The sequence below is a fragment of the Toxorhynchites rutilus genome, chromosome 3 (genome assembly GCF_029784135.1).
Source record: "Toxorhynchites rutilus septentrionalis strain SRP chromosome 3, ASM2978413v1, whole genome shotgun sequence".
Classification (NCBI taxonomy): Eukaryota; Metazoa; Arthropoda; class Insecta; order Diptera; family Culicidae; genus Toxorhynchites; species Toxorhynchites rutilus.
In genome coordinates, this window is record NC_073746.1 from 183,002,639 (window position 1) to 183,016,699 (window position 14,061).

At 39.1% G+C, this 14,061-nt stretch overlaps 1 protein-coding gene across 1 annotated transcript in view; it reads left to right on the plus strand.

Annotated features, from left to right (window-relative positions):
- Positions 1-4,252: 4,252 nt before the first annotated feature.
- Positions 4,253-14,061, plus strand: part of LOC129774861 (putative phosphatidate phosphatase) — a 34,903-nt gene continuing 25,094 nt past the window's right edge. The window contains exon 1 of the mRNA XM_055778890.1: positions 4,253-4,538. Within this exon, the coding sequence (XP_055634865.1) occupies positions 4,430-4,538 (109 nt within the window). The 5' untranslated portion in view covers positions 4,253-4,429. The remainder of the gene's footprint in view (positions 4,539-14,061) is intronic.

Here is a 14,061-nt window from a genome sequence, read left to right on the forward strand (position 1 = left end):
ACATTACAATTGGCTAATCTCTAAACGGTTTAAATTAATGAAAACTGGAAGAACTTCCTTTTTTCCCATACATTTGTTCTGCTGATTTGTGTGCTAACCCTACCCGTATTTCGAATGCTTATAACTCGAACATTTCTTAACAGATCGAAAAGATGTTTGCATCAATTGATAGGAAATATTCCTACGCGTCTATCGCAATTGGCAAGATATTATTTTTCATGAGATGAACAATTGAATAAGTGTAAAATGTCAAGCTGTGTGTTTGGTGAAATTGGAAGGGAATCATCCACTATGAGCTGCTCAACTATGGCCAGACCCTCAACTCGGTCCTCTACTGTGAGCAGCTTGACCGTTTGAAGCAGGCGATTGACCAGAAGCGGCCAGAAATGATCAATAGGAATGTTATTGTTTTCCACCAGGACAACGCTCGGCCTCACACATCTTTGATGACCCGCCAGAAGCTACGGGAGCTCGGATGGGATGTCATATTGCACCCACCGTATAGTCCGGACCTGGCTCCAAGTGATTATCCTCTCTTCCGGTCCATGCAAACGCTCTTGGTTGGCCTCAAAAGAGGCTTGCGAAAACTGGCTGTCTGAGTTTTCTGCAAATAAGAAGGGGTAGTTTTATAAGGTGGGATAACGAAGTTGCCTTCTAAATGGCAACAAATTTGCGAACAAAACGGCGCATATTTGGCTTAAATTGGATAATTTTAAGTATGTTAAATAAAGCGTCAAATTTCGATCAGAAATACGACATTTCTTTTTCCCCAACCCTATATATAAAAAAGGATTTCTGTCTGTCTTCCTGTCTTTCTGATTCTTATGGACTTGAAAATTACTGAACCGATCGACGTAAAAATTTGTATGTAGGTGTTTTTGGGGCCGGGGAAGGTTCTTATGATAGTTGAAGATAGTTCAGGTTCTCGAAGGGGGGAGGGTATTGGTATGGCGGCTGCCATACCAATGAAAAACAAATTTCTGCATAACTCGAGAATTAATCAAGCAAACAAAACCAAATTTGCCATTTGGAGGTTTTATGGTGCAATCAATGTTCCTATGGTGGTTAGACATTCCTCCCCCTTTCTAATGGGTGCGGAGGTCTGTGTTACAAATAAAACACAAATTTCTGCATAACTCGAAAACTAATCAAGCAAATTGAGCCAAATTTTGCACGTGGGTGTTTTAGGGGGCAAAAAATGTTTTTAAGGTGGTTCAACACTCCCACCTCTCTAAGGGTGGCACCCAAACGAATGGAACACAAATTTCTGCATAGCTCGAGAACTAATCAAGAAAATGGAACACATATTTAACCAAACATGACAATTGAAAAATTTCAGAAAACTGAAGGAAAATTTGGAAAATTTAATTTCCATATGTTCTATAATTACATAGTGACAAGCGTTGTTAGTCCATTTTATGTTTGCGCTAATGATATTGATCTTTGTTCGAAAGTGGAAAAGATTTCAATGTGATAAAACGCACTCCTATATCTTTTTTTATCTATATAAATAAAAATGTGTATGAATGTGTTAATAAGAGCATAACTTGAAAAAAGAATTGTCCGATTTAGGGCTGTCTTTATTCCATCATATTTTCTTATCAAACATGTATTGCATGTAACGGAGAAACATGTTATTTGCAAGTGGTTGAAAAATCTTGAACGAGAATTGTGTCTGAAAATAATCTGATATTATAATGACGAGTTCTGTAAGAAGTTTGCCTGGTCAGCTAGTTACATATAAATACATGAATGGAGCAAGCTTAGATTCCCATCTTTGTGGTCTTTGTGGTTCCGCCCTCACATTCCAATAACGAACTTGCGCCCCTGGCGTTCCCAGTAAAGGCTGTTCAATATAATTATCAATTTCATTCTGAAACATAAGCTATTTCTTATCCGGCTGATACTTTTTAGGCTGGAAACGGTTCCACTTGGCACAGGTGTTTTCTGCCTTCGGTATTTTGCCTACTTGCACTTCACCAGCATCCTCAGCTTTCATATTGGACGACGCCATTTCAAAGGAACTCTCGTATTCTTCATCGTCATCGCCAACTCTAATGAGAAAGTTTTTTCGGTATTTTAACTGCAGTTCAAAATAGCACAAATACAATTTACCTGAATTTCTTGCTGCAACGGGCTGTTATTGAACGGTTCATGTTTAAAATTCATTGGGAAAATTGGGTAAAGCAATACCAAATCCATTTTCAAGATCAAAACGCCCATAACATGCCATCAACGCGAAAAGCAAACAATTACGAACAATTTCATTTTCATTTAACATGAGTAGATTTAATAATCGTACGCGTAATACCGCGAACAAACCTTTGATATTACCACTGACAGTAATTCAAACTCAACGAACGCAGAAATCAAAATGTCAACAGTGATTGAACGAAAAAATTGCCGACACAAATCGCGCCTCGTCAAAACAGGCTATTGAAATCACACAAATCTGTATAAAAGCTGGCGCCCGCTTGCTTTCATTTGAAAGGTGAGAAAATTCCGCATAAAATGCAGTGTGTTTCTATTTCTTACCATTCATTTTATGTTATATTTTTATTTTAAGTACCTCAAAACCCACGAATTCAACGAATTCTTTGTTTCACACAAATCAAAATAATTAGCAGAATCACGATGTTTTGTATTTCGTTTGTATTTTTTTCTCAAAATTAAACTCACTAGTAACAAACTTTAGTGAAAACTATCACCGGGTTTTGATTCAGAAAAGTTTATGAATTTCCCCCATGTATAAGTGATGATTAGATTTTTTTTCTCTGATGATGTTTACAATATCCGCTGTGGGACATAGGTCTCTACAGAAAGTATGAAACAATCTACAATTTTTACATCTTTTTCGCTGTTTCTACTCTCAAAGGGTTGCGAAATTGTACAGAAAGATCACAGAGTAGATTGAATAATCCATCTTGAACATACTGAAGGTTGATTTTTCTTCGGTCCCTTATAGCCGCCAGACTCTACGCAGCCTGTGTGTTCATAAACTGTTCTCAGTGGGATGGTTAGGCTGTGGATCAGCTAAGAAAACTGCATCAGGTATTAGATGCATATTTTTACAATTACAATTAAACGATCCAAAACTACACAGTGAGCAATGTTTTTATAACTCAGATCGATGCGCATGTAGCAACTATAATGATCTGCAAAGTTGAAAGCATTCCAAAAACAAAAACTAATAATTTAGTAACTACCACCTACATTCACAGTATCGACGAGGACATCGATCAGCGACCAGCGGTTGAGGCGCTTAACGACTCTGGCGCCAAATCCATAATCAGTTATTGCGATTTGTATGTTCTTGGGAAGCCTTGTGGAAATGAGTGTGATTGATTGTTATTGGTGAAATTACGCGCATTTCCAGTATGAGTTTTAAAAAAATTGTGGCATAAGATTGGTGGGGGGTGGGGGGGGGGGGGTGTTGTGTCGGGTGAAGAATTGCCAAATATCCAATGAACCGTCGAATAAATCGATAAAGAATTGCCATTCTTGAAAATGGTTACGCTGGTGTTACCACACGCTAATGCACGATAAGTTAACATGGTCAAATGTGTCCTAAACTTTAGTACTGTACTGTACACTAAAGGTACAGTTTTTGTTTTTTTCTGAGCAATGGAGGAAGAAATTTCGTGTGACGTTGACAACAACGGTCAAGTTGACGTACTGGGCTGGACAGAAACAAGATTGGGAAAGACGAAACGAAACTCAAGAGTTAAGACTAACGGGTTAACGGGTGATCTACAATCTTTTACAACAAACAAAGTCAACATGGACAAAAGAACTAAATCACTGGACACCGGTTCCTGCTACTTTCATTATTTCTTTATTTTTTATAAATAAAAACATTGTTTCTTTTTTGTTTTAAAATAAAACAAACTTAGATAGAATTCAAACTAGAATGGTATGAATGGTATAAATGAAAATAATTTTGATTTCGCTTATATGATGATCAATAGTAACATGACAACTACGGACATCAACGCAATGCGAAGTTAAGCGTTCATATTTCTCTAATTCAAAATATTTTCTGCATTGAAATCAATGCTCAGCCATTTTTCGGGCTCTTTACCCTATATTGCAAAATATGTTGAGCGAGAGATTTGTCAACCGGTTCTCTTGGTAGTATCCATCGATTTCCTCTCACTCTCATTTCCACAGCTGTTTTTACGCAACACATATGCATTTGTCAATAATTCATTCATGCTTCCATCGGAAGAGACTCTTCCCATTCGAATGTGTGCTCTCCTTTGTATATACCAATCAGCTTGTGTACAAATAGTTTGTTCAATTAAGTCAGCGATTCTTGGCCGATAACAATATAAACAACGATTTATATAACCAAAATTTTTTACTGCTCGGAAAGAAATTTTGGTACCTAATGTCCTTTTAAAGTTATTAGCGAGTTATAGTGCGGTTAATGGAGAAAACAAATATCCTCCACCTATGGTGGTTAGATAGAGTGATACGCAACCGAACGCTGCGGTTGATCTGTAACATGGTTACGCTTCGGAGAGTAGCAGTGATATGTGAGTACAATATTACAGGAGTCTCCTTAATAATTTTGTTGCATCAAAATGGATAATAGTTTTGCTGACACATGCCAGTACACAACGATGGTGATAAGATACGGTTTTTCATGTGTACCGTAAAGTCCATAATATTGCTGCTTTCTAATTTGTGTAAACTGAAATTTGCTTCAGGAGCGAAATAATGAAATAATGGATTGCTTAAGATTCGGTAGCATATGGGAGTTGTATGTTCCCTTCTATCAAATTGATTTTACGCGCGTAATATACAATGTTATTCATTTCGTAGTCCGAAAAATAAAGTAAAAATACGAACAGTCCCAATGATTTTTAAACTTTTGTTGATTCATTAATAAGATACAAAAATGTTCTCCAAGAGACCGAAGTAACACGATTTGGGTAATCTGCGCGCAATCAAACGTAGCGAGAATCATGCAACGTAACGTGGTTACGCAGATTTAACACTTTGTTTAAAACTTTAATAAGTCTTACCCGTTGTTGGTCAAATGAACCATATTGCAGAATACGACATCAAATATGAAAACAATTTATAATTATCTACTGAGAATCTTATTCCAGGTTACACCTGCGTGATGAGGATTTAAACTTTGCAGTACATTCGTATCTAATTCAAAACAGAGATGCCTCCTACAGGTGATTTTTAATTATTACCAAACAACCCTGAGCGAACAATCGAATGGATAGTTTAAGGGTATTCGATTTTATTCCCAGGCCCTTTAAGGATTTTTACCTGAAAGGTACGGCGCATCCGTTGATAATCGCTCGACAATGAATTTTCGCCTCTTCAAATCCTATGCCTTTATTCTACCTTTTGCACCTAACGATTTCCCACGACTCCTTCCTTGGACTCATATGTTTTGTCTGTTTTGTTAATATACAAAAAAGGGAGTAAAGAAAACAATAAACGTCCGCCCTTGTTTGAGCAAATGAATTCAAGAGAAATCTCGGTTTTCTAGAAAACTTCATCAGATGTAAGCAGATGTAAAAAGAGGTATTTCTCATGTCGGATCAAATTAGATGTGGATTATTATTGAAATAAGACTGTCCGTCTCACCTAATGTACATAAGTAATATTATTATGTAAGGTAAATAATTTTGGTTTGTCCAGTCGAAAATGTGATCATGGTTTGTCAATTTTTTTTGAATGCTCTAATTCAGCACACCTCTGTCAAATCAGGTATTCGAATGTTTCAAAACATATAAATAAAATGTTCTTTTTCATAATTTACATTAGTTTTATAGAATATTTTTACGGATTCGCAAGTTTTAAAGGATTATAAAATACAACTTCTATTGGTGTCAATGCGCCCTTCATTTGAGGTAACGTTTAATCAATCACCAGATGATTATTTGGCACGTATTCAGACATTCCACTTACAAATATTGTAAACATCAAACTTGCACACCATTTGTATTAGATTTACATAGCTAAACCATTAAATTAATGCGGCCCATAGACGTTCAATATTATTGAGCAATGTGGGTTGCCCAATATTCTGACGGTGACTCCTAGACGGTCAATATTGTACCGTGTGGAGGAGATAATTGCCGTGGCCGCTTGTCGTAAAAAAGGAAAGAAAACGCCTCTCTGACATTATGTAAAAACCTCAGCTTTTAAGAAAAAATATAACAAAAAAAGGTCATTTTTGGAAAAAAGGGGAATAGTTGATTTTTCGAACCACCCTAAAATGGAAATGGGCATCATAATAAAAAAATAGAAAAGTACGGGTCTAATATGTTGCTATAAAATAACAAAACTACCACTTTTGGCGAAAATCCGAGAACTACTATATCGGTTTGGCATGGAATGGCTGATATAATATGATCATTCAAAATACCATGGATGTAGTGAGGAAAAGGAAAAGTTGGGGTAGGACTGTTGAGATTGTTGCAAAGAATACAAAATAAGTGATAAGCCTTAGAATTTGCTTGGATAGTCCATTGATTTATTGGATTCTCAAAATATGTCTAATTATCATCTTCATATGTTACAATATTATAGCAGAATAGATTTAATAAAACTTGTTTGGCGAATGATTATTTAATTGCCGATGAAAATGGTTATCTCAAATTTACGAGTGGGACTTATTTACTATTGTCGAAAGTTGCCAAGTTGCCGTAAAATCGCCCAAGTGCATGGAATCGGAGTTTAAAAAAAAATGATGCCAAATGTCTTCAAATTGCATGAAACGTAGAGATCTACTATCATCACGATTTTTGTTGTCATCTAAATCCCAGAATTTGATTGTTGATAATATTCATTGAGTTATTTAACGGTTTTCAAAAAAGCTGAATCAGCATTCTACACGACTTGACAATGGAATCAGCCAGTAGGGGAAAAGGGGGGAATTTGGACCACCTAAGCAAATCACCTAATATTTCCAAACCAATACGGTCTAAATCAAGAATGTCACATTGTATACTAAGCTACACTTGTTTTTTCTCAATCAATAATGTTTAATCATTATATCAAGCTTTAAACTACCAAATATATTAGGCTGTCAAAAAAGTCCTGCGGTATTTCCGCGAGGTGTCGTTGTAAGTGCGTAGTTCTAGTTGTATTCATTGTATGGAGTCATACTATAGCTTGTTGGAAAGGTATTTTTGCGCGCTATAATATAGTCCTTGAAAGTGTTTTGTTTGGTTAAGTCGTTCGTGAGTTATGGTGTCGCAAATATGGAGCAAAATAAAGAGAAAATCCGACATATTTTACAGTACTACTATGACAAAGGCATTGCTTCGACAACTCGCAAGCAGATCGGTCGAACCTATATTTGATCCGATACAGGTGTTTTTTTTACATCCGTTTCTAGTGTGTATTTTGACGTAGGACTACGTCTTTCATTTCTATACCGGGGTGTAAAATCAAAGTTTCGAAAACGAAAGCGTTACGCCGAAGACCGAGATTTTGAGTGTTAATAGCTCCTAAACAACTGAACGAAATGGTATGATAAACACTTCATTCGAAAGATAAAATGTCTACGCGTTCTATACTTGTTACTTTCTGATCCTAAAACTTGTTTCAATAGTCTTAAATTTGCTTTCAAAATAGGCTATTGAAATCACCAATCGGTATATAAGCGAGCGCCGCTCGGAAATCCACTCAGTTCTAATTGAACAGCGATTGGAGCATGTTGTCGCTGTTGTGGTGAAGCTCTTCATTTATCATGAAAGCGCGAATGAACGGTGTCACCAAGAGCCTGTTTGTGCACCTTAAGCTCAACGTTTGTGCACCTTGGATCGAGAAAGATCCGGAAAATAATCTGCCAGTTCCTCTAGGAATTTAAAAATACATTCATGTGAAAGAGTTTATTTTAATGTTTTCTATCCATGTAACACTGTGACCAAATATGTTCCAATCAAGTGCTATTAACAGATGGTTATCGAGTTAGCATTAACCACTGGTGGGCTTCCAGTATCGAGGAAAATGTGGAAATATCTAATCGTTACTGAAAATAATCTGCCAGTTCCTCTGGGAATTTAAAATTACATTCATATGAAAGAGTTTATTTTAATGTTTTCTATCCATGTAACACTGTGACCAAATACATTAGGTTTTAGATTTTTCAATCAATCGCAATCAACAGGATAGCTTCTGAAGATTATTCTTCCCCATCAGTAGGATATTTCCGTATCCAATATTGGATGCATAAAACCTTGTGCCTCCAACGTAACGCTCTCGTTTTCGAAGTTCTCCAAATATTCATTCATTCAGAATGAATTCAGATTCAACTTCATACAAATGATCTCTGAATCAACGATAGTCCTACGTCACCCTTGCGGTTATACCATAGATATAACCCACTTCCTGGTTTTTTCATCTGGTGCGCTGCGAGCGAAGTAAAGCTCATAAAAAGTGGTGCGCTATCGAGACAATCCGGCAGCAAGACACACGCTACACAGCGGCGGCAAGTAGAAGTTTATTTTACTCTTTCTTCTTCCATCATTCTGTATAGCTTCTGTGCACGATTTACACCATTGTTTAAACTTTGTGTTTACCAAATCGGCAAGCGTTGGCATTAGGGGTGTCCATTTTGATACATCACCGTTGAACTATTATTGGAACTATTATATATATTACTTTTTTCATTTTCAAATGACACATAATAACAAAAATTGAAATAAATAAAATTTTCAACAATAACTAATATAGAAATATAATTTCTTTTACTTATTTATATTTTCCAAATTATTATATTCTGTTCATATCGAACAGTTGTCTACTTCTTCGTTTTTATTAATATGGCAGAGGGCGGGGAGGATCCCCCATCCACGCCAAACAATATATCAGATAATGAACGTCCTCCTGAAGAGCAGGAGGATGAAACAGAAGATGAGGAGGAAAATTCTGTTTACGAGATAGAAAGCTCTCAAGATGAGGAAAAAGACGAGAAGCAGGATTTTCGTCTAAAAGAATACCCTGATGGCGCCAAAGGCCCATTTATCGTATACTTTAGACGAAAATCCAAACCTCTTAACGTCATTCGCATCTCAAAAGAGTTGACACAGAAATTTTCCGAAGTTACCGAGATTACTCGGATGGGGCCAGACAAATTACGAGTTGTCGTCTCCAGCAGAACCCAAGCGAATGAAATAACGCGCTGTGATCTCTTTGCGATCGAGTATCGCGTATACGTACCCTGTTGTAACGTTGAAATAGACTGTGTAATAAACGAAAAGGGTTTGACTCGAAAAGAGATACTCGATGGTGTCGGTCGCTTCAAGAACTCTTCACTTAAAAGTGTGAAGATTCTTGCATGCGATCGATTGAAATCTGTGTCACTTAAAAATGACAAAAGAGTTCTCAATCGGACAAACTCTTTTCGTGTGACATTTGAGGGTTCCGCCCTTCCAAACTACGTTGCAATAGGTGCACTTCGTTTACCTGTTCGGTTGTTTGTACCCCGGGTAATGAAATGCAACAAATGTATGCAACTCGGTCACACGGCCGCCTATTTTTGCAACAAAAAACGTTGCGCAGATTGTGGAGAGAGCCATGATGAGAATCCTTGCCCGAAAGAGCGCAAGTGTCTTCATTGCGGCGGGACTCCTCATGATCTTACTCAATGCCCGGTGTACATACAACGAGGGGAAAAAATCAAGCGTTCCTTAAAAGCGGACTTATGCAGAAATGCTTAAGAGTCCCGTTCCAACGACTCAGGACAATCCCTACCCCATTCTGCAGAACGACGAGCCTGTTGCTGACGCTCCCAATGCAGGAAGTTCCGATACATCGCAGGGTGCCATCAGGAAAAGAAAAATAACTTCTTTTCCATCACTCCCCAGAAAGAAAACCGAAACTTTTCAAGTTGGAATGAAAACTCGAATCGAACGTGCTGAGAATAGACCGAAGCAAGTACCTCCTGGTTTAAGCGGTTCTTCTACGCACCAGGGGTCCTCAGCACTTCCCGGAGCAGCACCCAACACGTCTGCTCCTTTTTCGCGGTCGAGGCAACAGCCACAATCTGGCTTGCTTGCGCTTTCTGACCTGGTGGACAACATTTTAAATGCTTTAAATATAAACGACCCTCTTAAAAGCATAGTATTATGTTTGCTTCCGATTGTGAGAACATTTTTGAAAGAAAAATGTGGTTTTTTGGCAGCGTTCATTTCCCTCGATGCCTGATTCAGTGCAAGAGGTCAAGGATTTAACCACTGTAATACAGTGGAATTGCAGAAGCATCATTCCTAAACTAGATCAGTTTAAATTTTTAGTTCACAGCTCTAACTGTGATGTATTTTCTCTCTGTGAAACATGGCTTTCTTCAGCCGATGAGCTGAATTTCCACGATTTCAACATTATTCGCCTCGATCGAAATGACTCGTTTGGTGGCGTACTATTGGGGATTAAAAAATGTCACTCCTTCTATAGAGTCACTCTCCCACCGATGACAGGCATTGAAGTTGTTGCTTGCCAGACACAAATCAATGGCAAAGACCCCTGCATTGCTTCGATATATATCCCTCCCAGAACTACGGTAGGCCGCCATCAGTTCTTTGATACTATCGAGGCAATGCCGGAGCCGCGGGTTTTCTTAGGTGATTTTAACTCCCATGGAACAGCATGGGGATCACTCTACGATGACAACCGTGCCACTTTGATTTATGATCTGTGCGACAACTTCAAATTGACAGTTTTGAATACTGGAGAAACAACCAGAATAGCCAACCCTCCTGCACGGGCAAGCATGCTAGACATATCTCTATGCTCTTCTTCGTTATCCTTGGATCGCATGTGGAAGGTAATCCAAGATCCCCACGGTAGTGATCACCTACCAATAATTTTATCGATCGCTAATGAATCAAGCTCTCGTGAGTCAGTCAATATTTCGTATGACCTCACGAAGAATATTGACTGGAGAACATTTGCGGAAATAATATCTGAAGCAATTGTTTCAATGCATGAACTTCCTCCACTCGAAGAGTATAACTTTATATCGAGTTTGATTTACGAAAGCGCACTTCAAGCTCAAAAGAAACGTGTACCGGCTACCACTTTCCGACGTCGTCCTCCATCACTTTGGTGGGACAAGGAATGTTCAAAGGTCTACCTTGAAAAATCATCCGCTTTCAAAAAATTCAGGAAAACTGGATTAGTGGAATGGTTTCTGAAGTACCAAGCTCTAGAAGCCAAACTAAAAGGTTTGATTAAAGCAAAAAAACGTGGATATTGGCGGAAGTTCGTCAATGGTTTGTCAAGGGAGACCGCTAGGAGCACTCTTTGGAATACGGCTAGGAAAATGCGTGGCTGGAACCATACAAACGAAAGTGAGGAATACTCTGACCGTTGGATTTTTAACTTTGCAAGGAAGGTTTGCCCCGACACCGTTCCTGCACAAAACGTCGTACGCGACATTCCACTTCAAAGCGATTATGAGAATTTGTCGATGGTGGAATTCTCAATTGCCCTTCTCTCATGTAACAATTCAGCTCCGGGGTCGGACAAGATTAAATTCAACTTGTTGAAGAATCTTCCCGACTTGGCAAAACAGTGTTTGCTGAACTTGTTCAACAAGTTTCTGGAGCTGAATATTGTCCCGCATGACTGGAGACAAGTGAGAGTGATAGCCATACGGAAACCCAACAAGCCGGCTTGCGATCACAACTCGTATAGGCCGATTGCAATGTTATCCTGTATTCGTAAATTGTTAGAGAAAATGATTCTACTTCGTTTGGACAAGTGGGTCGAAACGAACAATTTGCTGTCAAATACGCAGTTTGGCTTCCGCCGAGGTAAAGGGACAAATGATTGTCTCGCGCTGCTATCTTCTGAAATCCAAATCGCATTTGCTCGCAAAGAACAAATGGCTTCCGTTTTTCTCGATATCAAAGGGGCATTTGATTCAGTTTCCATGGAAATTCTCTCAGAGAAGCTTCATAATCGTGGACTTTCACCAATTCTTAACAATTTCCTGTACAATTCACTGTCAGAAAAACACATGATTTTCTCTCATGGCAGCTCGAAATCTTCTCGTTACAGTTTTATGGGCCTACCACAAGGCTCCTGCCTAAGCCCCCTCTTGTACAGTTTTTACGTCAATGATATGGATGATTGTCTAACTAGAGACTGCACGCTGAGACAACTTGCAGACGATGGAGTTATTTCCATCACGGGTACTAATCCCGTCGTTCTACAAAAGTCGTTGCAAGATACCCTGAACAATCTGTTCACGTGGGCCCTCAAGCTGGGTATCGAATTCTCTACGGAGAAAACTGAAATGGTCGTTTTTTCTAGGAAGCACGAACCCGCCCAATTCCAGCTTCACCTATCCGGCAAAACGATCCAACACTCTATGTTTTTCAAATACCTGGGTGTATATTTTGATTCTAAGTGTACCTGGGGAAGACACATTGCGTATTTGAAACAGAAATGCCAGCAAAGAATCAATTTTCTCCAAACAATTACCGAAACATGGTGGGGTGCCCATCCAGGAGACCTCATTCAGTTGTACAAAACAACGATATTATCAGTGTTAGAATATGGCAGTTTTTGCTTCCGATCAGCTGCCAGGATTCATATTCTCAAGCTGGAGAGAATACAATATCGTTGCTTGCGTATAGCCATGGGGTGTTTGCATTCGACACATACGAAGAGTCTCGAAGTTTTTGCAGGAGTACCCCCGCTTACTCTTCGGTTCACAGAATTATCCTACAGATTTCTCATCCGTTGCAAGATCATGAATCCATTGGTGATTGATAACTTCGAAAATCTACTCCAACTGACTCCTCAGTCAAGTTTTATGTCTTTATACCATGAGTACCTTACCCACGGCGTGCACCCTTCACCAGGCATCTCCAACCAAGTTTGCTTCCCATACTTCTGCAATTTCTCTGTCATTTTTTATCTGTCCATGCGACAAAAAATCCATGGAATCCCAGATCACCTACGCTCCGATTCTATTCCGCCGATATTTTCGGCAGAATATGGGAAAGTTAGATCTGATAAAATGTTCTTTACTGACGGTTCATTCATAAACGGGTCCACTGGCTTCGGCATCTTCAATGAAAATTCCAGTGCCTCTTTCAAACTCAAAGATCCTTGTTCCGTGTATGTCGCTGAAATGGGTGCGATATATTACGCATTAGGGATCATTGAAACATTGCCCATCGACCACTATTTTATTTTTTCAGACAGTCTCAGCTCAATAGAGGCAATCCGCTCAATGAAAGTTGATAAACGCTCATCTTATTTCCTAACAAGAATAAGACAACTATTGAGTGTTTTGGTCGAAAAATTATTCAAGATTACCTTAGCATGGGTTCCCTTTCATTGCTCGATTCCGGAGAATGAGAAAGCGGACTCGCTAGCTAAGATGGGCGCTTTAGAAAGCACACTTTTTGAAAGGCAAATTGCTTATAATGAATTTTCCCACATTCCTCGTCAGTATACGCTCGTAAGTTGGCAACGCATGTGGAGTGGTGATGAGTTCGGTCGTTGGTTACACACGATTATCCCTAAGGTTTCGACGAAAGCTTGGTTTAAGGGATTGAATGTAGGTCGTGATTTCATTCGCGTGATATCTCGGCTTATGTCCAATCACTACAACCTAAACGCGCATCTCTATCGCATTGGGCTCGCAGCAAACAATCTTTGTGATTGTGTCGATGGCTACCACGACATCGAGCATGTTGTCTGGACGTGTATCCGGTTCCATGCTGCTCGCTCTCAGCTCTCTAGAGCACTGAGAGCACAAGGCAGACAATCGGATATCCCCGTCCGGGATATCTTAGGTAGCCGGGATCCTGATCTTCTGCTTCATCTATACCTGTTCCTCAGAAACGCCGATGTCAAAGTTTAATGATGTTTCCTTCGTTGTGTCCCCGTTTCATATCCCTCCTATCCGATCGATAAACTTTTACTTAGTCGCGGCAATACATACACACACTCTTTACAGATGCACGGGCCGAAGGTTGTGCAGTCCACTGATCATTCAACAAGAGCCAAAGGTTGTACCGCTCATGACAACTCTACACGAGCTGATGATTGCGCCGGTAGTGACCA